This window comes from Lonchura striata, chromosome 19 (assembly GCF_050655825.1).
Source record: "Lonchura striata isolate lonStrDom1 chromosome 19, ASM5065582v1, whole genome shotgun sequence".
NCBI lineage: Eukaryota > Metazoa > Chordata > Aves > Passeriformes > Estrildidae > Lonchura > Lonchura striata.
The window spans coordinates 7,489,908-7,515,430 of record NC_140721.1 but is presented as its reverse complement, the minus strand read 5'-3'; the positions used below and the strand labels follow the sequence as shown (position 1 = coordinate 7,515,430).

Sequence of the window (25,523 nt, the reverse complement as noted above, 5' to 3'; positions counted from 1 at the left end):
CTGGAGGAGCAGGGCAGGATCCCAGCCAGAGTGGCCCTGTGCTTACCAGGCTGCTGTTGGGAAGGGCACAGGCTCCTGCTGTGACCCTGGGGGGATGCTGGGGCTGCCAGGCTGTGAAAGCCCAGGAAAGCTGGGACAGGGATTTTCCTGCCTGGTGCTGAGCACAGTCCAGTAGGGAGGGTTAATGTAAACAGGCCAGGGGCTGCTGGGCTGCACCCAGGGCAAGGTTGAGGGATTGGGGTGGTTTTACACCAGCATAATCAGAATTCAGCCCATATTTTTTTGTTGTTTTGGACTGTCAAAAAAAAAAAGTAAAAAAAGCACTGCTTACAGTGTAACATACACCAGTTTAAGTGAGATTAAGTCTTTAATAATTTAGCACTCTGCTGCTATTTGAACCTGATTCAAACTCAGTCATTTCCTTTACCAATACTCTAATTATGTTCTCCCTTTGATCTGCAGGACTGTGTGCAATTAAACCAGTACAAGCTGCAGAGTGAAATAGGCAAGGTAAGTACTGGGGCTCATGTTGGTCACACCAGCCTGTGTCACACGTGTGAATAGGGCTGGAAAGATTGTGCCAACCCAAGGGACATCACTGGCCAAGGCTCCTTGCAAGCTGTGTTTGGTTTGTGGGTTTTGTTTTTTTTATTGTTTTTGAGAGTTTTTTCCATATAAGTTTGAGCAAGTTTTGTTCAAGGTCACAGTGGAGTTACTTCCTTTGAAATCTAGATTTATTTTTCCTCCTTCAGAAGGTGGTTAAGCTGGCTCTCTTTCAGGGCTGTTTGCTTGCCAAATGTAACACTAAGAGCTTTTGATACATTAATACACACAACAAGGAAAAAATAACCCAAAAAGATGATCAGGGTAGGTGTTTGGTCCCCATCAGGACTAGTTAAACTTTTTATGTCACGTGAAATGTCTGTTTAATTCTAGTGCATGTTTAAAGGTGCAGAATGATTCAAAAGAGATTTTTGTAAAGTTTTTTAGAGGTCTGGGCTGGTGAGCAGCTCAGACACCTGCACATCTGGCCCTCTGCCACCACTGCAGATGGCTCAACAAGCAGTGGTGCTGTCTGGAAGCTGTCTGCCTCTGCAGCTGGAACACTGCAGCCAGCGGAGGCTGCACCCTGAGCTGCAGAGACCATCAGAAGTTTAATGAGCCCAAATGCCTCCAAAATGAGAGGCCCAGGCTGTGGGATGGCACCCCCACCATCTGTGCCATGGGCTGTGCATGTGGCTGCTGGCAGGGGGGAGTAAGGCTGCAGGTACCACCCAGCAGGTGCCATCCCAAACTCACACACAGCTTCAGACCCACTTATGACTTTTGTATGATTTAAGGAGAGTGTGAAACGTTCTCTCAGGTGGATTTCTCCCTGCCTCCTCCCTTCCCTGTGGGTCACAGCAAGCAGGTGGGCACTGTGAGGTTGGTAGAGGGCCTGCTGTGCTTTTGGATCAGCCAGATGGCTCTTTAGTCTCCAGAATGTTATTTCAGCTCTCAGTGAAGTCACGAGAAATATTTTAAAGGCTCTGGTGTTCATCCAACTCATTTATTCAACAGGCATGTGTCAGGGATAATACCTGATCATGTCTTACTTGCATAAAATGAGAATTTATTGGGACTTTGAAAAAACAGCAGTTTGGAGCTTGGTTTCAGGCTGTCCCTGGAGCTGTGGGTACAGCAGCAGTCCAGGTCTGCATCTGCCTGGGCAGCAAGTGGTTGGTGGAACAGGAAAGTTGTTCATGCAGAATTTCCAAATTTGCACCAAAAAGAAATCTGATTGAAAATTTTTCTCTCTGCTCCCCACCCATCTGAGTTCAGACAGACATGGTGGCTTTGGCTCAGGGCAGGAGGTGGTGGGCTAGTACTCAACTCCTCCAGACATGGATAATCCTCCAGTGGCTCCAACAGAGCTGCCAAAACTTACAGCTTTGTTGTAGGGTCACACCACCTGCAGACTGCTCCAGGCTCAGCATGCTCTGGGGAGTTGGGGGTTGGTTTTTTTTCCCAGCTGTGATCCACCAGCCTCGAGCAGCAAGAGGATGAGGTGAAGCTGCTGAACTGACTGTACAATTCCTGTTTATTTTCAGGGCTCCTACGGCGTGGTGAAACTGGCCTACAACGAGGACGATGACAAGTACTATGTAAGTGTGCCTCTGCTCTGCTCCTCCTGGCTGCTGCTGTGCCCCCTGGCAGCTGGCTGCCCTCTACCTGGCTACTTCCAGCAGGTGCCCTTGTGGTTTGGGTGGCTGGCAGGAGCTGAGGCTCCTCTGGGTGCTTTATGTAACAGGCAGGCTGCAGAAGCATGTTGCTGATCTGCCTTGGCAGCTCCTAGCTATGAAGCAGGTCACCTGAAATTAGAGGCACGTGGGTGGTGGCATTCAGCACCTGCTGTGCATTGGAAGCCTGGCCTGGAAGGAGCAGGAGTGTTTTGTAAGGAAATGGGGGCGTTGCTCAGGAAAATTCTTAGCAGTGAGCATCTCAGAGTTAGAGAGTTTCATATTCCAAAAGGCTGCTTATGCTGAAGGCTCCTGCTCTGGGCCTCCCCTTTCAGAAGGAGCTGAATCCCATGCATCCCAGCTGGAATTCCTGTGAAATCTGCCTGCAGATGTGCTCATGTCCCTGGGCTTGCCCTGTGGCTTGTTTTGTTCAGGCTGAGAGCAGGAGCTTGAAGCAAGGAAAACTTCCTTGCTATGTGTGGCTGTGCCTGGAGGCTTCTGGAAAGAGCTTCCAGCAGGGCAGGAATCTGCTGAGCAGGGCTGCGTGGTTGCAGGGCTGTTGAACCTCAACCCAACACAGCCCTGCTGCTCCACACTGCATTTGGTGAGAGTGCCCTGCTGTTGCTCCTGCATGTGGATGAAAATGAGCCCATCAGAGCAGCCAGGCAGTCTTGTGTGCTGCTGCTTGTCCCTGCTGCCCTTGGGACAAAGGGGGATAAGAATGTGTTGTGGAACATAAAGCATGCTCATTCCCCACTGCTCCCCAGGCAGTTTTTCCTCCCTGACTCTTTATTACAAGTGACACACCAGGTTGAAATGGTCAGGTGGGAACTGTGTGCCTGTGGGTGTTCCTTAGCCTTTCTGTGCTCCCAGCTGGTCTGGAACTGCAGCAGGAATGTCTTGAAATGAAGGATGGAAGAGATGAGACAAAAATCTGGACAAGGTGCCCTGGAGCTGGCCAAGGAAAGGAGCCACAATTCTTTCCATCTCCCACCCTTTCCAAGCTGATTCACAGCTGCACCAGAGCTTTTTCCAGTGGCTCCTTTTCTGTGCTGCCCTCCAAATCCTCCCTGCCATGCCCTGCAGCAGGATGGCTTGTTCTTCAGAGAGTGATGGTGCCAGGCCTGGCTTCCCTCATCCATCTGTCCCACCAGCACAGGCACGCCAGCACCAGTAGCACAGAGTGGAAATGCATCACATCCATAAATCATGTTTATTTCCAGCTGAAAATATTTTTCCTTTGAAAATTGTAATCCTTACATTTTTGGCACTGCCTTTTTGTTCAGGAAATGCCCAGAGGTGGGCAGGGCATCTGTTACAGCTCAGCAGGGGAGAGCTGGGTTTAGGGTGGCATTGCCTGCTGCATTCCTGCCCCTCTTTTGGATGCAGATTAACCCCATGGATGTAGATTTAGCTGGTCGAATCAAAGCCAAAAGTGAAAGCCTGTGTGCAGGTTAGCCTGCTGTGTGTTAGTTAATCCCCACTTAATCTTGGTTTCTAATCTAAGCAAACACTTAAAGGTGCTGCAGCCCGGGAGGGGCACTGTGCCTGGGGGCAGTCTGAGCCTCACCTGAGGCAGGGCACAAAGACCCCCTTAGTGCCAGCCCGGCAGGGATGTGCTCTTTGCCTCACCCCATCCTCCTTTTGGGGTTGAGCTGGATCCTGGGCTGAGAAGCTGATCCTGGCAGGTGTGTGGAGGGATGGGCCTCTCTGAACTCTGTCCATGTCCCTTGTTGTCCTCTTGGCAGGGCAGGGGGAGCTGTCCCCTTCCCCAGTGCAGCCACATGTCTGGCACCTCATCCTCCCAGCCACCTCTGCTTGTTTTCTGGAGGGCAAGCCATGGTGGAGACACCTCTGCCTTTCCTAAACATTCAGGCAGCTCAGGAGCTGGCAGACTTTCCAAATCTTCAGAGAAACAGTAGATTGTACAGTGTGCCTGACCCTGGAGCTCTCCCAGAGCTGAGACAGCTTCCATCCTGCCCTGCTTGTGCTTCCCATCCCTGTCATATCCCTCAGCAGTGCACCCCGGGGGTACCTAATGACTCCTGCCAGCAGTTAATAGAAGCAATTGGGATTCTAATAGTTGGGAAGGGCCTTTTCTGGGTGTTTTCCCCCAGATTTAGCTCTGGATGGTGTTTTTTGTCTCAGTGGTGAAAAGCAGTAAGAAGTAACTGGAGGAAATCAGCTCTTGGTTGGCCTTTAGTGAGCAAGGCCAGGTTGGATGGGCTTGGAGCACTCTGGTTTAGTGGAAGGTGTCCTTGCCCATGCAGGGAGATGGAACTGATGATCTTTAAAGTCTCTTCCAACCCAAATCATTCTATGATATTCTGCTTCTATAACTGATTTTCATTTGCTGTGGTTCAGCATGAGGCCAGGGTGTTGCTGCCTTCTTTACTGTCTTTAAGCTACTGTACTGCAATAACAAGGACCAAAATTGTAAAGAAATAAGAAAAAAGAATATTTAGGGCTATAATTCATTGTGGCTTCTGATTTTTGCTGAGGTGTGGGACTCTCTGCTAGGTCCCTTCAAAAACGCAGAGTTTCTAGGGAGCAAGGACTGCATATAGCTCCTGTCAAAGCCAAAGGAAAGATTGCTGCTGCTTTAATGAGTTTTGGATCTGGCCTAGAATTAGGAAAAACTCTCAAGAAAAAAATTCAACCGCCTCATTTGGGAAAAAAATGTAGATGGGTTGTGTTTACTTAGTGGGCTTTTTACCTTCCATTAAAGATGAGGGAGTGCTTCTAAGAGCTTTGCCCTTGGTTGCTGTGTGCACCACAGTGCCTGGAGGGCTGTGAAGTGTCCTGGCTCACATCACTGGATGCAGGGAATGTGTTAGACCATGGAAACTGGAATTTCTGCACAGGTATGTGAGCCAGTGCTGCCTCCAAGGAGCAGACCCCACTGGAAAGCAGAGCAGGCTGCCAGAGCACAGAACCCTGCTGCTGCCGGGGCACAGGAAGCTGTTACAGCAGCTTCTGTGGGGCTCTGCCAAAGAGCCCTTTACACTGGAAAGATTTCAGTGTCTCAGTTTGAAGGAGATGCTTTGATGATGACTAAGGGAAAAATCAAAGGCCAAGTTCTCTGAAAAAGTAGCAAATAAAAAGCAAAGGCAAATGTGTCCAAGCAGAGATCTAGATTGGAATCATTGTGCTGATGGAATTTGATTCTTTGAAGCCTCAGGTCATGTCTTCCTCCTATTTTCAATCTCTAAATCAGCTTGCAAAGGAAAGTGGTTATGATGGGCATTTGTTATGCTACTGCTGGAATAAGGCAACAGCATTTATATTGTGAGTGGATTTTTCTTTTTTTCATCCTTCTTTTTTAATCTTGTTTCCTAAGAAACAAGATTTGTGTGATTGTGCTCTCTGCCTCTGTTTGTACCTAACAATCTTTGCACTGAGGGCTCTTTCCTTCCAAGTTTCAGTGATGGGGAGAAATTCCTTCCAGGTTTATGAAAGGAGTGGCTGAACAAAGGGCTGCTGCTGAGAAGGTGGCCAGCAGCAAGCCTTGAACTTTCCAGCCCCCGGAGAACTGCTTTGGTTGCCATCCAGGAGGAGAGGGGAGGCAGAGCTCCTGCATTTCCCATCCTCTGGCTCAGTAACAGCTGCTGAACCCCTGCCAGCTGCACTCAGAGCAGTGGGCAGCAGGGAGCTGATCTCTGGCTTAGTCTGACACCCTGTGCTGTTCAGCTGAGGCTTTGAGGGGCTGGGTCACCCGGGGTAGCAGCAGGATCCTCGGGAGGCAGCTGGGGACAGAGCTCCAGGACAGCATCCCTGCTGTGGTGGCACAGCCCGGTGGTGGAATTCTGCTGGTGGGAAAAAGGGTGACAAACACAGGAGCAGGATTTTAAGGCTATGGCAGCTGTATCTGTCTGGTTTAGGATTTTCTTTCAGGTAAAAACACTCCTCTTTGCCAGCAGAGCTTCCCTCTCAGCTGCTTTGTCTGAGGGATGTTGTTGTTAGGCAGGACAGGTGAGGAAGGGCTGGAAACACTCTCTGGTGTGTTCAGCATTCCCACAGAGGATTTAGGTGGTTAGTAGGGATTTTTGAGCAGCATCCCACTCTCCTGGGAGCTGTAGGTAGGGACTGTGCACAGGCTTCTGCCCTTGCAGTTCAAGTCTCTCCCTTAGCAAACAAAATGATATTCTGAGCACTGTGAGAGCATCACCAAGGACAGGTGATGCTTCCCTTGGTGATAAGGTGATAAGTTCACTTGGCTCAATCATTTTGTCACCCTTCCCTCCCAAAACTAATGGCCTTTTTGCCCTTGTCATTACCCACAGCTTGTGGTCCGGCTGCTGTCACAGGCATTCCTCCTCTCCATAAACCTGGGATCTCCTTTCCCTTAGGCAGCATCCCTGTGGCTTCCAGCTGTAGGGTTGATAGGAAGAGAGCAGTAAACTTAGATAATAAACATACACCAGAGAAAAGCACACAGTTCCTGCTGTTTCTCAAAGGGAAATGTCAAGACCCGTGTCCACGCGGGAACAGTCGGGAGGAGGATGTGTGGAGGAAATCTCCAGGCTCCCTCTTTTCCTGAGAAGACTGAAGCAACACTTGCCTGTGCAAAAGGAAAATCCCTCAGCTTGGCTCTGAGCTGGTTCTTTATCAGAAAGGCATTATCTGGGTAATTAGCTCTGCCTGTGAGTACAAATGTCTCTGGCTCTGTCATGCATTGAGCCCAGAAGGAGAGGTTTGCTGAAGCATCCCTGAGATGCTCCCATTACAGCAGCCACGATTCAGGAGGAAGCCTGGCCCTGCCAGCTCACAGTAATTAAAGTGAGGCTTCACAGCCACGTGCCCTCCTCTCTGCTCTTGTGATAATTAAGTGGTTCTGGCCTGTAGCATGATGAACTTTGCTTTTTGTCCCTGTTTGAGTTTGTCAGCGCAGTGGGACAGGTCCTCTCTTCTGACCCAGCCCTGCTTGTGCAGGAGCAGATACTGGTGCTTCAAAACTGGCATAAGTATATCCTTGTGCTTCTTTCAGCAGTAGTGGTGCTCTGCAGTCAACTCTCCTACCCCCCTACTGCCCCTCAAGTGTCCTTCAAGGCGTTTGGGTGACAGCAGTAGCTCCTGTTCCCTCCATTTCTGCCCCCAAGAGCAAGTCTTGTCTTAGCTATTGCTCCTTTCTGTGCCTTCCTGCTCCCTCCAGCTTCTCCTGGGAAGGACTGTCCTGATGTGGCCATGGCTGGTGGTGGTAGTTCAGTTCTTCAGGCTGAGGAACTCTCAGCAGCAAATTTCATCTTCTGCTCTGTCCTTTTTCTGAAGCTCCTTGCCAGAAGGCAGCAAAGACTCAAGATGGGATTGGAGCAAGAGGAGAGTTCTCCTCCTGGCTTGGCAATGGTTGAAAGAGAAATGGATGTACCAATTCCTTTGATTTTTCTCATAAATTTTCATGATGGAGAGATAAAATGGGAAGCGTAGGAGGTCCTCCAGGCTTGGTCCTGCCCGTATTTGGAGGTGGTTGTGCACATCTTGGATCCTCTTTCAGCAGACCATGACTCATTTGGCTGCCTGTATTGGACACAGAGCTGTGCTAAGTCATAGATAAGCACTTCTGAGTCTGTCTCTCAACACCATCATTTCTAACAGTTGGTGTGGAGCTGTCAGGCAGGATTGAAACACTGCACAGTGTCTCTTCTCAATTACACGGGTGCAAATCCAGAGGATTTCACTGGATCAGTACCAAAAATAACAATCCTGTCAGCAAGCCATGAACCTGGCTGCAGTGGGAGCACTGAGGGGAGGTGGGGATGTTTGGGCATGTGGTGCCATCATTGCCAGGGACAACAGCTTGGGAAGGAGCTCACTGGAATGGCTTTGGTGACATGTTCCTGCTATGAGTGTTAAAAACAGGTAGAGTCCCTGCCTCTGTGGTAGTGATGCTAAATTCCTGGGAGTTTGTGTCCTGCAGGACTCCTTGGTTGGTTAGATTGTGTAGGAGTCACTCCAGTGTGAATTACATATTGGATGCTATGTTAAGAGGAGTGACCCCTTAGGCTAGGGGAGGAGTGAGTGGCCATCCCAGCTCCTGGAAGCACAGGCTGTTTTCCCAAGCAACTTGTACCATGAGCTGGTTTCTCATTAAATATTCATCTGCTGGGCCACTTGAGGGGTTTGAGTGGCTCTCCAAAAGGTTATTAATGCACAGAGCAGCTGGAGGCACAAAGACTATTTATTAAATTCAGACTGCCTTTTGCCACTATGCTAATGCCAGCTGGATGGCAGGAAGAATTGTCCTGACCCCTTCCCACACCTCAGCTGCCTGGGTTTAGTTTCCTTATACCCCCTGACAAGACAAAACATAAGATAAAGCAGCCTTGAAGTGGCTCTGAGCTGGAGCATAGCCATAACATCATCCAAAGCAGTGGGTCAGCCAGAGAAACCCACTTCTTCCCTCAAGCTTCTGCCCCAAATGCAGAAATTTGGCTCCTTTTTCTTTGTCCATTTGAAAATAAATCAAAGAAAGATGCAGTGCTTTCAGGAAAGCCTGGGTCAGTGTCTGTCTGGTGTGGCCACCACTGACCAGGACCCTTCTCTAGGGTGAGCAGCAGCCCTGAGACATTCCCTGATGCACAGCATACTCCAGGTCACAGCAGTCAGCTCTTTGGCTCTTGTCCAGTTTTAACACTGCTTTTTCTTCCTCCTCCAGGCTATGAAAGTCCTCTCCAAAAAGAAGCTCTTGAAGCAGTATGGATTTCCACGTGGGTATCTCACATTTGGAGGTCTGCCTGTTGTCCTCAGCCAAATCTCTCTGTAGAAACATGGTCTGCAAGGAGGGAGCTGGTTAGAAGGGGGTGGTGAGGGGCAGATACAGCCTCAGGGAAATTCAACACACTCAGTAATGAGATTCCTGGATCTCGTTTTTGTGAGTCTCTTTGAAGTGGTGACTTAGGCAGGATGCTGCCCTCCTTTCCTTACCCCTGGGACAGCCCCTGGGTGCAGGCTGGGCTGTGGGATGCCCCAGACCCATCTGGTCTGAATGGGAGAGCTCAGTTCCAGGTGGGAGACTGCAGAGCTCTGGGATGAGAACAAGGTGATGAGATCTTCCAGAGCAGCTGGAGGGGTGTGCAGAGGGGCTGCTCATCCTGTGTGCAGGAGCTGCTGCCAAATGAGGAATTCTTCACTCTGCTGTCACACTTGCAGGTCGGCCTCCTCCCAGAGGGTCCAAAGCATCCTCTGGAGAGCAGCCCAAGCCCATGGCACCCCTGGACAGAGTCTATCAGGAAATAGCCATCCTAAAGAAGCTGGACCACATCAATATTGTTAAGCTGATAGAGGTGAGCTGTTTCTCCACGCTAAGTTATGCTGAAACAAATCTGGTTTGTATTGCAACAAGAGGATTTTTCTTTAACTGCTCCTACTTCAGCCAGAATTGGCTTAAAATAGATGTTCAGAAATTTAGGCTGGTGATTCCAAGCGAAGTCTTACTGACTGTGTAGTATAAACTGCACTCTCACCCTGAGCTCTGGGCTGGTGCCCAGGAGAAGGCAGCTCACTGTGCTGGTAGAAATAGCAGTGAGCTTTGATCACTGAAACTTGTGTGCAGACAAGCCTGGGAAGGTGCACAAGTGCAAGGCTTCAGTGCCATTTCAGTTATTGACTGAGGTCAGTTTAGGACAAGCAGTGCCTTTATTGGTAGGCTGTTTCTCCAAATTCAGGTAGAAGCCCAGATTTTTCTGGAGACTGGAAAATCTGTCCTCCAAAACCCCCCCAAAAAACCCTATCCTCCAAAATCCCTCCAAATTCTCTGCAGAACTTTCTAAATATTAGCCTAAATTGTTCTCAGTGTTCTGAAGCTCAGCACAGTGTACTGGGAGTATTGCTTGCCTAAAAATCTTTTTTCCTGCTGTTTTTCCCTTTATTTCTCTGTGATCTCTCAGGTCCTTGATGATCCTGCAGAGGACAACTTGTACATGGGTATGTGAGTCTCATAAGCTAACAGAACCATCTGGGCTTGGGCCTGGTGATGCAAGTGACACCTGCCAGGACTCGGGGTCAGTGCAGGAGGAAACTTGTGCCAACTTCAGCAGACTTTTTTTTTTTTCTGCCAAGTTTAAATGCCTGTAAATGCAGCTGGGATGGAAAGGCTCCGTGCAGTAGGGTAAGGCAAGCTTGTGTCAGTACAGCTGTGCACATCTCTTTGCCATGGGGACACTGAAAAGAGCTGACAGCTGCTCTGCCCTCCCCTCTGTAGAGCTGATTCCAGTCCCAGAGCCGGGAGGGAAGAGAAGGGTGCAGGATGGTTTCCTTGTCCTCCTGCTATGGAACTTCTTTAGGCTGTAGAGAGTGGTGGTGACTCCAGAGTCACTCCACTGTTGCTTGGGAGTGTTCCCTGTGACCCCTGCAGAGACTCTGACCACCCTGCTGAGCCTCAGGGGCTCCTAAGGGAGCAGCACTCCCACCTTTGGTGGGGAAGCCATGCCTGACTGGGTGTTTATGCAGAGGGCGAGGGAATTCCACCCATTTTATCTTCCTCTCCTCCAAACCCTGACAGTACCAGCCATCCCTAACCCCCATTTGGGTAAACATTGAGGGTCAGGCCTGGGAGGCCCTGAGGTGCCCTCTGAGATGGGCTGGAGGAGGGGAAGACTGACCCTTTTACAGCTCTGCTTCCCCAAACTCTTTCCTGATGAAGCAGGTTCAAAGACTGCTCCTCATGAAATAATTATGGGACACTTCTGAAGCTGCCTGAAGGAGGACTCTGCCTAGCAAATGAAGCAATTTGCCTTTGAAAGGCCACTTTTCCCTTTGGGCTGAAGCTCCAGTGGCATCTGGCAGCATGTCAAAGTGATGGCACTCGTGGTGGGAGGGTGATGGAGGCTGTTGTTTGAAGGCCTGAACTCCTGGGGATGGAGGAAAGGGGAGAGATGAGGTAGAAAGTTGCAGAAGGAGAAAAAAAACCCAAAACTAAACCAAGCTCTATCTGTGGAGCAAAAGAACCATCCCAGAAATAGCAGCAACAGCAGCAGGACAGGTGGGGAGTCTCCTGGTCCTGTTGGAGGTTGTGCTGGTCCCTGAGTGACAAACAGTGGCCATGTCCCTGTTGTCCATGTTCCACCACCCCTTTCCTCTGCCTGGGATCCCCTGAAGTTCAGGCACATCAAGCTCCTGCCTCTGCAGTTCCCTTGGCAGAAGGAGTTGCACTGCTCAGGGCTGGACATCCTGCAAGTGAGTTTTCACCCCCCTGCTGCTGCCCCAGCTGATGATAACTGCACCTTTCTCCATCCAAAAATGACCCCCACTGCAGAGCAGATCTAGAGGAAGTGGTGCTTGCTGTGATCTGCTGGGATCAGGCACTGCTGTGAGCACTTGGCTTGTGTCACTGGGATGGGATGTCAGCAGGCACTGAGCAACCTGCAAAGGTACAGGGTGGTGGAATAATGAAGTGCTTCCACAAGCTGCAGCTTCTGGAGGGCAAGATGAGCCAATGCAGCCTGAATTAGCTGCCCTGTGTGTTTGTACCTTCAGAGGATCCCACACCCCAGTGCTTTGGGGAGGGGATCTGCTCAGATTTTTTGGTAGGCACAAGAAATCCCCATGTAATTCATGGGGAAAAAGCTCTCCTACTCTAGGTAAAAGCAGATCTTTCTCCTGTTTGCAGAACAGGGCAGAGCAAGATCACAAAAACACTTCTTCCCAATCTCCTAATCAGGCACACAAACTCATGTGCTCTGCAAACCTCAACAAATCCTCTTCAGTGGCTCCTGCCAGGGAGTGTTTGGCTCTGACACAGTTGTAGCTGTGCTGCTGATTGACACAGCAGAAATGGAGCAGCATGTTCTTACAGCATCTCCTTTGCTATCAGCAATTTAGTGGAAATATCACACCAAACACCCTCCCTTGGAGGTACAACAGGGCTCAAATCAACCAGGGCTGACACCCAGAGCAGCAGCACTGTGGTTGATAAATTAGCACCCACTGTCTCCCTGTACGGAGCTGCCAGGAGGGAGGATATTTGTCTGAGCTGAAGAGATTAATATTTTCATTTTACATTCTCTGGTGTCCTTGTCATAGGTGAGGGAAGAGAAATGAGTGGAGATAAATTGATTTTGCAGGTATGGGAATGGATGTGTTTTTGTAGGTGCTGAATAACAAATAAGTCCAGGCTGCTCTTCTCATTCATTCATGGTTTATTTCCTTTTCTTGCAGTGTTTGACCTCATGAGGAAAGGGTAAGTAGCCCTCCTAGGACCCCTTCTGTTGAAAATTTTGGTGTTCATCCTCAGGTTCCCATGTGAAATGGAGGTTTGATAAGTCCAGTGGGGCAAACCCTGTCAGCAGGAGAGGCAAAACCCAGCTTTGCACTGCTACAGCCTGGAATGATGTGGTGAATAGAAATGGGCTGGGAGGACCTGTTCTGGTGCCAGACTCTGATGTGGAAAATAAATTCTATGACAGTTCCTCATCAGGTGGCTGGAAGAAAAGGCTTGAATAGGAATATTCTGCTGGGTTCCAGCCACACTGTGGCTTCCTCTGATAGAAGGGTCTGTGGTTACATCAAGATTTACTTGCCACCTGCTGCCTTTGCCCTCAGCACTGACCTCTCATGGGAGGCTGTTCTGTTGGCACATTCCTTTGGCACAGTAGAAGAAGGGATAAGGTGCTAAGAGGTTCCTCACTGCTCCTTGCTACACCTGCACTGATCCTGCAGCTCTGCAGTCCCAGTGAGGTCGTCATTTCTGTGCCCAGGAGGGAGGAGATTCCCAGAGGGGTTATTTTTCTCTCTGGCCCCATGAACAAGCTGCCAGCTCCAGTGGGTTGCTGGCAAGAGGCTCCCCAGGCTCCCTGGTGATCAGGCTGATGCTGACCTGTGGGAGAGGGAGCTCCTGTAAACAGCTGAGGCTGGGGAACCTGTGGCTCAGCCAAGTGCACCTGGCTGCCTCTGGCAGGAGGCAATTGGACTCCATCAGTGGCTCTGCCAGCCCTGCTCTCACTTCTCCCTGGTTTCAGCAACAGAAAAATGTGCATAAAAGTGGGAGGGAAGGCAGTGGCAGGAAAACACAAATGGGAGATGAAGGTCATCAATCAAATGGGCAGCCAGGGAGAAGAGGGAAAAGCTGCAGGCAGGATTTGCTGCTGGGTGCTGAGGGGAACAGCCTCAGAGCCTGGTTTTGGCAATGGGCTGTTCTCTGGCAGGGTTTGGCTTGCCAGGATGGTGTCCCAGGAGCACTCAGGCAAATGCAGCTCCAGTTAGTGATGTGTGCCCACATGCAAAGCCAGGCTGCTGAGCACAGGCAGGGTTAGCCCCCAGGGCAGCGAGGTCCTTAGCTCCAGCAGGGAACAGCAGATGCTGACCAGCTCTTGCAGCCTCTTTGCCCTCAGCTTTCAGCAGGCACAGGCAGAAGAGGAGCTTGTAGAGGAGTCTGTGCATGCCTCAGCAGTGGCAGCATTCAAAGGAAAGGAGAGGAGAAGCTGACCAGGTAACCTTGGCTATTCAGGCCTGAATGGCTGAGCTCTGGTGGTGGCTGAACCCTGAGCAGCTAAATAGGCTTTTAAAGCAGTTTAGCACAAAGCACTGAAAATATTCCCATTTAAACTTTGAGCTGGTGGTTCATGTCTTTATTCTGCCTCAGTGGAGACCAGCTGCACAGTGATATTGTGTCAGGACTGGGCCCCAGCAGGCAGGACATGCAGTGCACAGCAACAGGCAGTGTCCCCACTGCTGACTGGGATCTCCTGGCAATGCTGGTGCTCACAGCCACGGGCAGCTTCAGCAGGAAGCCAAAGGCCAGGTCCAGCTTTGTTCTTCTCCCACTGGGACTGTCAGTGAGTGGTGTTTGTCTTATTTTGTGCAGTTAATTCTGATGCTGATGAGGGCTCTGTGGTTCTTGCTGGCTCAGGGGCTACACAAAGCCACCCATCACTAGCCAAGCTCAGTAGCCAAAGCATCACCACCTCCAGAGGGAATGGGCACACTCCATCCTGTGCCACAGCACCCAGAGCATTTCAGGAGCCTGGCCCTCAGTGCTGGGCCGTGGTGATGGAGAGCAAACTCCTCCAGCAAGGGGTGTTCCTGCCCTTGTGCAGAGCACTGAGTGGCTGTCCCTGTCCCCACAGGCCTGTCATGGAGGTGCCCAGTGAGCAGCCCTTCAGCGAGGAGCAGGCTCGGCTCTACTTCCGAGACATCGTCCTGGGCATCGAGTACTGTGAGTACCCAGCACAGCAGGGCCTGCAGAGGGTCTGCCCAGCCCCCCCGGGGGAAAGAGATGTGCAGGAAATTCCCAAAGCCTGACTGAAGGCCCACACAGTGTGCATCTGTATGCAAACTATGAGATAAGAAATGCTGACTTAGAAATGCCATGCAATAGGACAGACATGGTTGAAAAAGAAATGGAACTAGAAACAAGTTTCAAAGGATGGCCTTGCAAAAAAGACTGGATACTTTAGAGAAATTGAACTGTGAAAGATGCATTGTAGTAGGACCCACGAGAGGTAATTTTAGATGATTGTCTTTAAAGCATTTACAGCATAGTGTGACTAAAGCTGATAGGCCAAGAAACATGGTATATTGTAATTAAGAAATAGTTGGCTTCTAATTGTGATAGTGTGAATTGTAACATCTGTATTGCTTCACCCTTCATATGAGACTAAAAATAGAATAAAAGTTTTTTAAATGCCTCTCAGTTGCCCCATCTCTGGGTCAGAAAAGGGCTTAGTCCAACACCCCTGCTCAGCTGGGGAGAGGCATCTTGGCCCTGGGGGGCTGTTGGATGAACCAGAGAGGTCCCCTTGGATTGCCTGTGATGGGGCTGCTGTTGGAGCTGGCCCCACTCAGCCTGGGTTAACCCAGGAAGTGTCACAGAACCCTTAGAAAGGACATTGCCTCTCTTTTCATTTCCATTTATTTCTTTTTGGAGACTGTCTTTGAAGGCAACAGCAGAGCCAGAAAATGGGTGTTTGCAGTGTCATGGATTCAGCCAGTCAGCTTCAGCTGGAACAAATCTCTGTCCCTGGCTTAGCACTGCAAGCACTGGCCATGGCAGAGCTGGTGAGCAGCACAGGGAGGATGTCTGTCCTTGTTCTCCCCTGTGCAGAGCCCATCTGAGTGACCCCCTGTGTGTCTGTCCTTGTCCCTGTCTGTGCAGAGTCCATCTGAGTGACTCCCTGTGTGTCTGTCCTTGTCCCTGTCTGTGCAGAGCCCATCTGAGTGACCCCCTGTGTGTCTGTCCTTGTTCTCCCCTGTGCAGAATCCATCTGAGTGACCCCCTGTGTGTCTGTCCTTGTCCCTGTCTGTGCAGAGCCCATCTGAGTGACCCCCTGTGTGTCTGTCCTTGTTCTCCCCTGTGCAGAACCCATCTGACTCCCTGTGTGTCTGTCCTTGTTCCCCTTTGCAGAGCCCATCTGAGTGACCCCCTGTGTGTCTGTCCTTGCTCTCCCCTGTGCAGAGCCCATCTGAGTGACTCCCTGTGTGTCTGTCCTTGTCCCTGTCTGTGCAGAGCCCATCTGAGTGACTCCCTGTGTGTCTGTCCTTGTCCACCCCTGTTCAGAGCCCATCTGAGTGACTCCCTGTGTGTCTGTCCTTGTCCACCCCTGTGCAGAGCCCATCTGAGTGACTCCCTGTGTGTCTGTCCTTGTCCACCCCTGTGCAGAGCCCATCTGAGTGACTCCCTGTGTGTCTGTCCTTGTTCTCCCCTGTGCAGAGCCCATCTGAGTGACTCCCTGTGTGTCTGTCCTTGTCCACCCCTGTTCAGAGCCCATCTGAGTGACTCCCTGTGTGTCTGTCCTTGTCCACCCCTGTGCAGAGCCCATCTGAGTGACTCCCTGTGTGTCTGTCCTTGTTCTCCCCTGTGCAGAGCCCATCTGAGTGACTCCCTGTGTGTCTGTCCTTGTCCACCCCTGTTCAGAGCCCATCTGAGTGACTCCCTGTGTGTCTGTCCTTGTCCACCCCTGTGCAGAGCCCATCTGAGTGACTCCCTGTGTGTCTGTCCTTGTTCTCCCCTGTGCAGAGCCCATCTGAGTGACCCCCTGTGTGTCTGTCCTTGTCCACCCCTGTTCAGAGCCCATCTGAGTGACTTCTTGCAAACAGCCTCTGTGAGTTCAGTGCTCTCAGCTCTGGCTGCTTCCTCTGCACACTGGCACACTGAAGAATTGTCCATGGTGACTCTGGGGAGGAAGAGGCAGTACAGCTTTTGCAAAGGACATTCCCACCTTGCAGGTCTGATTGTTTTCCAGAGGAGACAGCAAATATGTAGATAAGATGATCCTGATATTACCTTGTGTTTCAATTGCTAAACAGCTTTTGATTAGATCCAGTAGCTCACAAAGCAGCTCCTAAATCTCTTGGGCTGGATGTGCTCTTGTGTGGATTAAGGGCTAGACAATCAAGAAAGTTGGAATACAGCTTTCACAACTGAGAAAAGTCACCAGTACAATTAAACAGGAGCCAATAATGTGGGCTGGGTTGTTCAGTGACCAGAATGACCTAAATGACCAGAAAAAGGGTAGAGAACAATAAGAGAGATGGGTGGTGGCACTGGGTTATTCAAGATAGTTGTTAGAACTGACTGGGAAAACTGGCTGGAAAATGCCATTGATAGCAAATGATGGCATGATAAAATGATAGATAAAAATTCATGTTGCTGACTGTAGGGTAATGCATGAGGGAGAGAAACAACACTGAAAATACATACAATGTGATGGGCTCTAAATTATCTCTTCTCACTTGGACTTTGTTCTGGGTAGTTCTCTTGAAAATGCCAACCCATTACTTAGTGGGATTCAACAAGGCTAACAAGATTTGGGGAATTATTTGGAGTGAAAGGAAGAAGAAAGTAGAAAATGTTTTTGTGCGGTTATTTGGATCGCTGAGAGCTCTTAGGTACAGACAAGGAGTATCCTGAATATTATGTGCAATATTATGTGTTCAGCCTGTCTTAGAAACAAGAGATCCCTGGAACTGAGGCCCAAGACGGATGATCAGGATGGTCCTGGAAAATCTTATGTACAGAGGTATGACCAAAGCTCTCAAGAATGGAAAATTGCCTTGGGAAGAGATGCTATGGCAGAGGCTTATAAAAACCTAATTGTCAGGGAAGTGTTGGACAGAAAATGAATCTTTTCTGTCTCTAAAAACACAATACCTAATGGAAAGCAAACAAAATAAGCAAGTATCCAGGTTAAACCAAAAGGAATTACTCTCAACCACTGAGAGAGAACAAGTCTCTGAGCATGATGGGCCTTGCTAAGGCAGAGGAACATGGTTTGAGGGTCTCAGTCCCTCTCCACATTGAAATGCAGCACCACCTCAGTTTTTATCTACAACCAGCAGGGAATAAAATCAGTGTTTGCAAGTCTGGCCGCCCAGAAGCTTCCAGGTGCTGCCAAAATTAGTCAGGTCACCTCAGAAAGTTGGTAGAAGTTAATAAATGAATGGGACTCTCAAGACTGTCTTTGAGTAGAGCTTGAAGGATGAAGATGCAGCTTTTTATATCCCCATTAGCATTCAGATTGCAGCAGAGCCTGTGTGCCTCAGCTGGGAGATTCCAGCTCTGCTGTGCTGGATGCTGCTGCAGGAACAGTTCCTGCTCAGAGGAAACTTTGAGTTTAGTACACAGAAAAAAAAAAGGCAGCAAAGTGTGGGTAGTCTTAAGCAGAGAGAGTGAAATTCAACAATGAATTATAGGATGCCCAAGCACTCCCAGCAACAGGAACAATAGGATGCTTTGTTTTGGACCATTGAGTAACCACTTACTTTATTAGCAAATGAAAGTTAAAAATGGTGTTCTCTCTGAACTGCTGGGTAAATGCATGGCAATTATTATATAATTAAGAGGAAAAGTGCACCATTTGTGCATGCTGAAGGAAAAGTGTTGCCAGGCAATCCAGAGATTGCAAGGTAATTTTAATGTAAGCATCCATAAGTGTTGTGTAATTTGGGAGGCTCAATAACCATGCAGCTGCTTGAAGCTCACAGTCATCCCAGCAGCAAATGCATCGTTGCTGGTTGGATTTTATCAGGTTGGAAGCTGCAAACTGGATTCCTGTTGGAGCCTGAGAGGTGTTAATGGTGAGCAGGATGAGGAGCCGAGGTGGTGGGAGATGTGGGCTGAATTTTTGAATCACTGGTGGTGGCTGTGGCCACTGTGTGTCTGTGGGGACTGCCCTCACTGCTTTTCCATGAGTTTGCCTGGACTGGAGGCCTCCTGCAAGAGGGCTGGCTGTGGGGGGAGGTCTGGGGGCAGGCAGTGGTCCAGGTGATGAGAGCTGGGTGGGAAGCCTGGATTAGGCATGGTGGGAGGCTGGGACAGAGCCCAGGAGAGAGCCAGGAGCTCCCTGATCCAGACAATGGCACAGAGCTGTCACCTGCTTTAGGCTGGGCTTAGTGTGTCAATACCAGAGTGCACTTTGGCACAAGCACAATCCCAGCCTTGTTCACTAAACAGCTCAAGGTGTGAGAGTCAGGGAGATCTGCCCTTGTTGAGTCTCCCTTTCTCTGGCCCCTGCAGGGCTGGGAATACATTTGGAGTTTAGGCATGATGTATCACTGATTTGTGTGCTCTGGTTTGGTGCCCCTGCAGGGCTGTGGCTGTGTCAGGAGTTATTCAAACAAACTGAAATTGGGTTCCTGGTGGCATGGGCCCTTCAGAGGAAAGTGGGTTTGCTCCCACTTTTGAGACTTCCCCACTAGTGCTGGCCCTGCACACGCCCTCAGGAGCTGGGGAAGCAGCCTGGCCTCTGTGAGCACCACCAGAGTGCCAATTCCAGAGTGAGCTCAAGTGGCAGGATCCACACCACAGCTTCTGCAGGAGCACAGGGCTCAGCTGGGATGGAGCACAGGGGGAACCTGAGCTGCTCCAAAGGGCTGGGTAGTGCTGAGGCTGCAAAACTTTGGGCTTCAGCAACTGATCCAAGTGGCAGAGGCTTCATGGGTGCAGCAAGAGAGCAGCAAAGCAGTGGAGAGAGCTGACAACACCACTTTGGATGGAAAAGTTTGCTGGATTATTTGTGTCATTAACTAAAGCATGTGCTTAAGCATCTCTGTCAATTAGGAATATGTGCAATTGCCACCCTTTCCACTTGTAACTCCCCTCTAATAGTGCTTGGCTGGGTTATTTAAATTTTAGTCTACCTTCTAGTAAGGCAAACTTTGCTTTCCTAGAGATACTCAGCAGAAATGTGTGTGCTGGATAGGAAATATTCACCATGCTTCATCAGCAGGCATGAGGGATATGCCAGGTAGGTATCCCAGTTTGATTTTAGGACTGGGACATGAGAATCTTCATTTGGTAAGAGCCTGAGTAAGGATGAGCAGACAAAAGGGCTGTCTAAGCAGGGGCCAGGCTGTGGCACTGGCCAGGAGCAGAGAGTGATGAGCACACCCAGGGTGGCCCAGGGGAAAACCCTGCTGACTTGCACAATGCAGATGAAGCACAGTGACTGTCCCTGCTGCTCTGGAGCTGCCAGCTCAGTATTCCAGTCACGAGAAGCTGAAACAGTTTCTGTCAGCCTGGCTGAAGAAGAAAAAACCGTATTTCCTGCATTCTCTGCAAAAGCCTGCAGTTCTCCTCCTGTGACTGTGTCTAAGAGGAGGGGCAGTTTGGTCTCCCCTCTGCAGAGGAAGGCTTCTCTCCTCTGAGCTGTGGGCTTGAAGGGAGGGTAATGCAGCTAAAGCCATTGGAAATTCCCTTTCCAGCAGCAGCTCTGCAGTGACCCTGGGCTCTGCATGCTGGGCCTGCAGCCTCAACAAAGGCTCTGGCTTTTCAAAGCTGGCTTTTCTGAGAGAAGACTTACTCTACTTGGTTATCAGTATATAATTTCCATTATCTTAAAGCAAATGAGCCAACAGAGGCTCGTGTCTTCTGAAGAATATCTAGTGCAGGGTGGGTGCACTGAGGCATCAGTGGTGTTGATGGTTTGATCTGCTTTGGTTCTTGGCAGAAACAAGTTCCTCAGGCTGATGTGGGCCAGCAGAGCTGGGATACAAGTCTGTGGTGGAGCTGCTACATGCTCTGCTGATTGCTAGCAAGCTGCTTGCTCCTGTGTGGGAAATGGGAACCTGCCTCTTCTCCTGCCTCTTGCCTGTACAACTCTGGAGCTCTGCAAACAGAGCAAGTTGAGGTGAGAGCTACAGCTGCAAGGTTCTGGGTGTTATAATGACACCACCAGGAGAAGAGAAGCTGGCTTGTGTTTTATCACATGCAGACAAGCTCTCCTTAGCTGATAACAACCAAACAAAAAACCCTTTAATGCGGAGCAATGTTGCTGATGCTGATCGATATGGACTCTGTACAAGAGTGAGAGTAATTAGCTGATGGGGGAGATCAGAGATGTGCTGGAGCCTCTGAAGATCAGGCAATTTGATTTTTGTTGTTTGATGCAGCTCTGTGGCTGCTGGGGGCTAGAAGCAGCCCTGTGCAGGTTGTTTTGGCCCTGTTGTGCCCTGCTCCCCTGGGGCACTGGGGTTGGGTGCAGCCCTGGCAGGGAGCTCTGCAATGCTCTGGGACTGGTGTAGGTGACAGGGCTGTGCTCAGCTGGGCTGGAGGACAGGTGGACAAGGACAGCCTTTGGCAAGGTTACCTGTCCCTCTTCCCTGTTGCTTCCTGCTGGCAGGATCCACACCACAGCTTCTGCCAGGAGCACAGGGCTCAGCTGGAATGGAGCACGGGGGGAGCTGAGCTGCTCCAAAGGGCTGGGTAGTGCTGAGGGTGCAAAACTTTGGGCTTCAGCAACTTCTCCAAGTAGCAGAGGCTTCATGGGTGCAGCAAAACAAGGGAGAGAGCTGACAGCAGCACAGCTGGGCATGGCATGGGGGTGTTCCCCTTGTCACCCCTGTCCTCCAGCCCTTCCTCAGCAGAGCCCTGTGGACCAGCAGCCATCTGTTTTGAGCTCTGGATGGTGGTGCAGCAGTTTCCTTGGGAGGCTGTTCAATCATTTCTGTGCTACAGGAGCGATGTGAGAGTAATACTAAGTGGGCTCTGCAGTAGCACCATATGGATTGCTTTTGTCCTTGAATGGGAATGGGATTCTGGTTTTAATCAAGCAGAATTCAGCACTGGCCTCAGTAAATAGCAGGATGTGTCAGTGCATTGTAAAGTTTCATATGTCTAATTTCTAAATGAGCTTTTAGCAAGTTTGTATTAACTTGCTGGATCTCCAAGATTTCCAGAGGGGAATGCAGCAGAAAGCAACTTTTCTGAAAGGACTAAGGAACAAGATCTCTTTCTAACACTTCTGTCTCCCTCTGGGTTTTCACTCCCTGTCAGTGGATTTGTTGGCAGACAGTTCCCAGGCATCCAGGAGTGAAAGGGAAAGTCCTGGGATAGCCTGTGGGATCTGGAATGAGGAGTGTTTGTGAAATGGCTGTTTTGTCCCACCTGGAGCAGCTGAGGGACTGAGCAGAAAGGAATGATGTACTCAGCAGGGCTTTGCTAAGGAGCAGGAGGTCAATGGCAGAACTGTGGAGACCCAGATAGGAGTGTGCAGATAGGAACCAGCTGGCCCAGCAACAGAGAACTTCCTCAAAATCCTCCCTTTTCTCCAGCCCCATCTACTGAGACCCTCAAACCATGTTCCTCTGCCTTAGCAAGGCCCATCATGCTCAGAGACTTGTTCTCTCTCAGTGGTTGAGAGTGAGTAATTCCTTTTGGTTTAACCTGGCTACCTGATTATTCTGTTTGCTATCCATTAGGTATTGTGTTTTTAGAGACAGAAAAGATTCATTTCCTGTCCAACACTTCTCTAACAATTAGGGTTTTATAAGCCTCTGCCATAGCATCTCTTCCCAAGGCAATTTTCCATTCTTGAGAGCTTTGGTCATACCTCTGTACATAAGATTTTCCAGGACCATCCTGTTCATCCTTCTTGGGCCTCAGTTCCAGGGTGCTCTTGTTTCTAAGACAGGCTGCTATTGCCAACTCGGTTCAAACACATAGTAGTGAAGAAACAGCAACAAAAAAGCACCCAAAACAAACAAACAAAAACCCTAAAAAGCCAGGTTTTCAGGAAGACCTTTAATTTTAGGCAATTTTTTCACTGAACACCCAAGTGCAGGGTTTTGTGGTATGCTAGCAATATGCCTGCTAGAGCTCTCTCTGAAATCAAGGACAGGGGAAGGATGCTCCTTTCCCAAGGATTGCTCACACCCTGAGTGCTCTGAATCCTCCTCTGAGGTTGTACAGCATCAGCCTTCAGCAGGCTGGTTTTAGGCAGTAGTAGGAGACAGACCAGACTTTTAGCATAATTTCCTTGTTTCTGAGCACCCTGGAGCTCTAAGTCTTGACTAAATCCAACTTCAGCTATCCCTGGTCAGGCTTTCTAACACAAGTTGTGATAAAATGTAGTACACAGGCACTCCCCTGACCTGCTTGCTGTGTTTATGGGGTGGCTGTGAGGGTTAACAAATAAGGATTTCTATTACATTTGAGATCTTTTCCTGGATGATGCTCTAGGAATCCATTGTATTGTTATCTGGATGCAAATAGGCCTGAAATAGTGTTACCTTTCCCCTGAATTGAAGAATGGGTCTAATAAAACCAAATTTAACAGAGTGCTGCATAATCAGACTTTGTCCTGAGGGCTCTGTGATATCTCAGGTGATTTCATTTTCATGATGAAGCAATACCAGTGCATGCCCTGCACAGGTCTGGCAGCACAGAAAGTGCAGGGTGGCTTGGAGCCCAGGCAGGTTGTTCTGGTGAGCTGCTGGGCCCTGCTTTAAGAGCAAAACTTTCCAGGTAAAAGCAACATGTGGAGCCATTTTGACAGCTTGCCAAAGCAGCTTCAGCAAAGTGCTGGGGCAGCTCAGCATGGATTTTAACCTGGGGAGGGGTGCAGGTTAAAGTGTATTTGCATGGCAGTGAGTGGTTTTCAGCTGCTGGTGTGGCCTTGGGCATGACCTGAAGGGCAGTACCAATGGGATGGTCCTTCCCAAGCTTCCAGCATCCAGCAGCCACATCCCTGTGGCTGGGCTGGGTCTGAGGGCAGTCTCTGCCTGCTTTGTGACTCTTTCTGAGCTGCAGCAAGCAGAAAACCCAGAGCACTGCACTTTGAGCAGGACACAGAAGAGCTGGAAGTTCTCTCAACAATGTGGATTCAGCTTGGGGTCCCAGTGTGTCTGTGACAGCCTGGTCAGAGAGAGAAAGCCAGATACACTTTCCCAGGAATTGTTCTGGGGAATTTGAGAAGGTATAAAAAGCTTACTTGATTACAATCTCCCAGTATTTATAACCAACATGTGCACCCAGAACCTGACTGGTTCTTAATAACACCTTGTCATGGACAGGGACCCCCTCCAAGGGGAGCAGGGGACAGACACAGTCAAACACAATCACCAACATAAATTAACCTCTCATTTCACCATCCTGAAGCAGCTGGGAGCAAGCTTCATCCTCTGTAGATTCACAAGCAGCAGGTAGGAAAGGCACTCTTGTTAGGATTAGTTCACTAGAAGCCAGGACCAGAGGTCCCAGAAACAAAACACTTGTTATGTCCTTGGAATTAAGGACACATTGTGACACAAAGAGGAGCAGGGATGCATCAGGCTCAGCAGAGAAGGAAAAGCACTTTCAACATGTAAATAAAACCCCTAAATGTGCTTTAAACAGGATGGTGAAATGAGAGGGTTAGTTTATGCTGGTGATTGTGTTTGACTGTGGCTGTCCCCTGCTCCCCTTGGGGTGGGTCCTTGTCCCTTCTGTACAGTCATTAGTCTGGAAGGTGTCATTAGTGGCAGGCTTTTCTTTCCAAGATGCTTAGCTCTCCCTCTGGAGTTCTGCAGGGATAACACCATCCTTTCCTCTGTGTGCTGTGCTGGAGATCCTGCTGGATTAACCAGCACTTTTCCCCCAAGGCAGCTCAGTCCCTGGGCTCCTGTGGCAGTGATTTGTGTCACTGCAGGCAAGTCCAGGCGGCCTGTGGCCAGTCCTGCTGGGTTGACTGTCCCTGCCTTTCTCCCTGCAATGTAATCTGCAAGAGATCTGCACTGGCAGCAGAAGTTGGTGGGTTGGGAAGTTTTTCCAAGCTCAGTTGTGTTGGGGTCTTGCAGCTCTCACACAAACCAGATTTTGTCTATTGCCTGCAAGAAGACTTGGGAATGATTTTAGGGGATTATTTTACTTTGCCTTGTGCTGAGCTGTCCCAGTGGCAAGGCACAGCACAGCAGAGGATAAGCCTGTGCATTTTGAAGCCCAAAGCCAATTTTGGAAAGCTGTGCAGAGGAGGATGCCACAGCAACTGGCAGGCTGGGACTTCAAGTTACGTTTCTTCAGAGCAGAACAGGGATTTCAGATTTCCTCCATCAGGTTAGCAGCTCCAAATCATTTCTTGACAGATGTGAGCACAGTTTTTATGGCTGTGATATTCATTTACAGCAGCTGGTGCTCAGTCCCCTGTCCTTCTCCCTTCATGGATGGCTATTTGCACAAGGCTGCATGGAGAAGGGGATTTGCAGATAGCAGAACTTTCAGCCAGCTGGCAGGAGACTTTGGTGGCTGTCACTCACAGTGTGTGGGTGAGACACTGCTCCCAGTCCCCTTCCCATGCCAGCCTGGTGTTATTTTAAATGGATGCCAGGTGTTCAAAAGCACCTGGGAGGTGACATTCCAGAGGCCAGGCTCACTCCTGGGCTCCTCAGCCCTGCAGGCTCTTGTGCTGAGCCTCTCCTCTGAGCACCCAAGGTCAGACTATCAGAACTGTAATGTTCTCACCTGGAAACTCAAACATTCGTTGGCCAAGTGAGCCATTGGTTGATAGCTTTGATTTTTGTAAAGGATGTGTTTCTAATTTCTTTGTTCTGTGTTTCTGGGGACCAGAGCAGAGATGGGCACTGAGGAAACACATGGCAGCTGGAAAACTGCCCACAGTGTTCCTCATCTTTCATTAGATGGTGCAGAGGCAGGGAATGTATTCTACATTATATTATAATATATTAGTTATATCAGAGAGGAAATGCTTTTTGGTTTTGTTTTGTTTGTGGTTTTTTACTTTCCTATAAGGAAGAAAAAATAAAAAGCCTGGAGTACTTGCTTGCCTTAATTTTCACAGACCGAGCTCCAGGGATGTACTCACATGGTCCATATTTGTTTTGGGTTTTTTTAGGGAATCTTAGCCCTGTGGTATCAGGCATGTCAGCAGACACCTGCCTGAAAGGCTGCTCATTATCTCTTGAAGGAAACCTTCACTCCCTCCTCACCCTTATTTGCTATCCCTATATTACCATAATGAAATGTCAGCTTGCCACCAGCTCTGCTGCTGAGCAGATGTTGCCTCCCAATTACTGTTGTTGCAGGGTTTGGGTGTTTATCCTGGCTGTCTAGGCAGGCTGTTAGCAGTAGTGCCTCCCACCACAGCCTGGCCATGCAGTTGG

General features: G+C 49.5%; 1 protein-coding gene across 2 annotated transcripts in view; it reads left to right on the top strand.

The window, feature by feature from the left end:
* Nucleotides 1-25,523, top strand: part of CAMKK1 (calcium/calmodulin dependent protein kinase kinase 1) — a 52,578-nt gene that overhangs the window by 8,293 nt on the left and 18,762 nt on the right. For both annotated transcript variants that reach the window (XM_077787489.2, XM_031506467.3), the window contains exons 2-8: nt 463-510; nt 2,091-2,144; nt 8,872-8,923; nt 9,366-9,499; nt 10,103-10,139; nt 12,372-12,393; nt 14,279-14,367. In XM_077787489.2, coding sequence (XP_077643615.1) covers nt 463-510; nt 2,091-2,144; nt 8,872-8,923; nt 9,366-9,499; nt 10,103-10,139; nt 12,372-12,393; nt 14,279-14,367 — 436 coding nt within the window. The remainder of the gene's footprint in view (nt 1-462; nt 511-2,090; nt 2,145-8,871; nt 8,924-9,365; nt 9,500-10,102; nt 10,140-12,371; nt 12,394-14,278; nt 14,368-25,523) is intronic.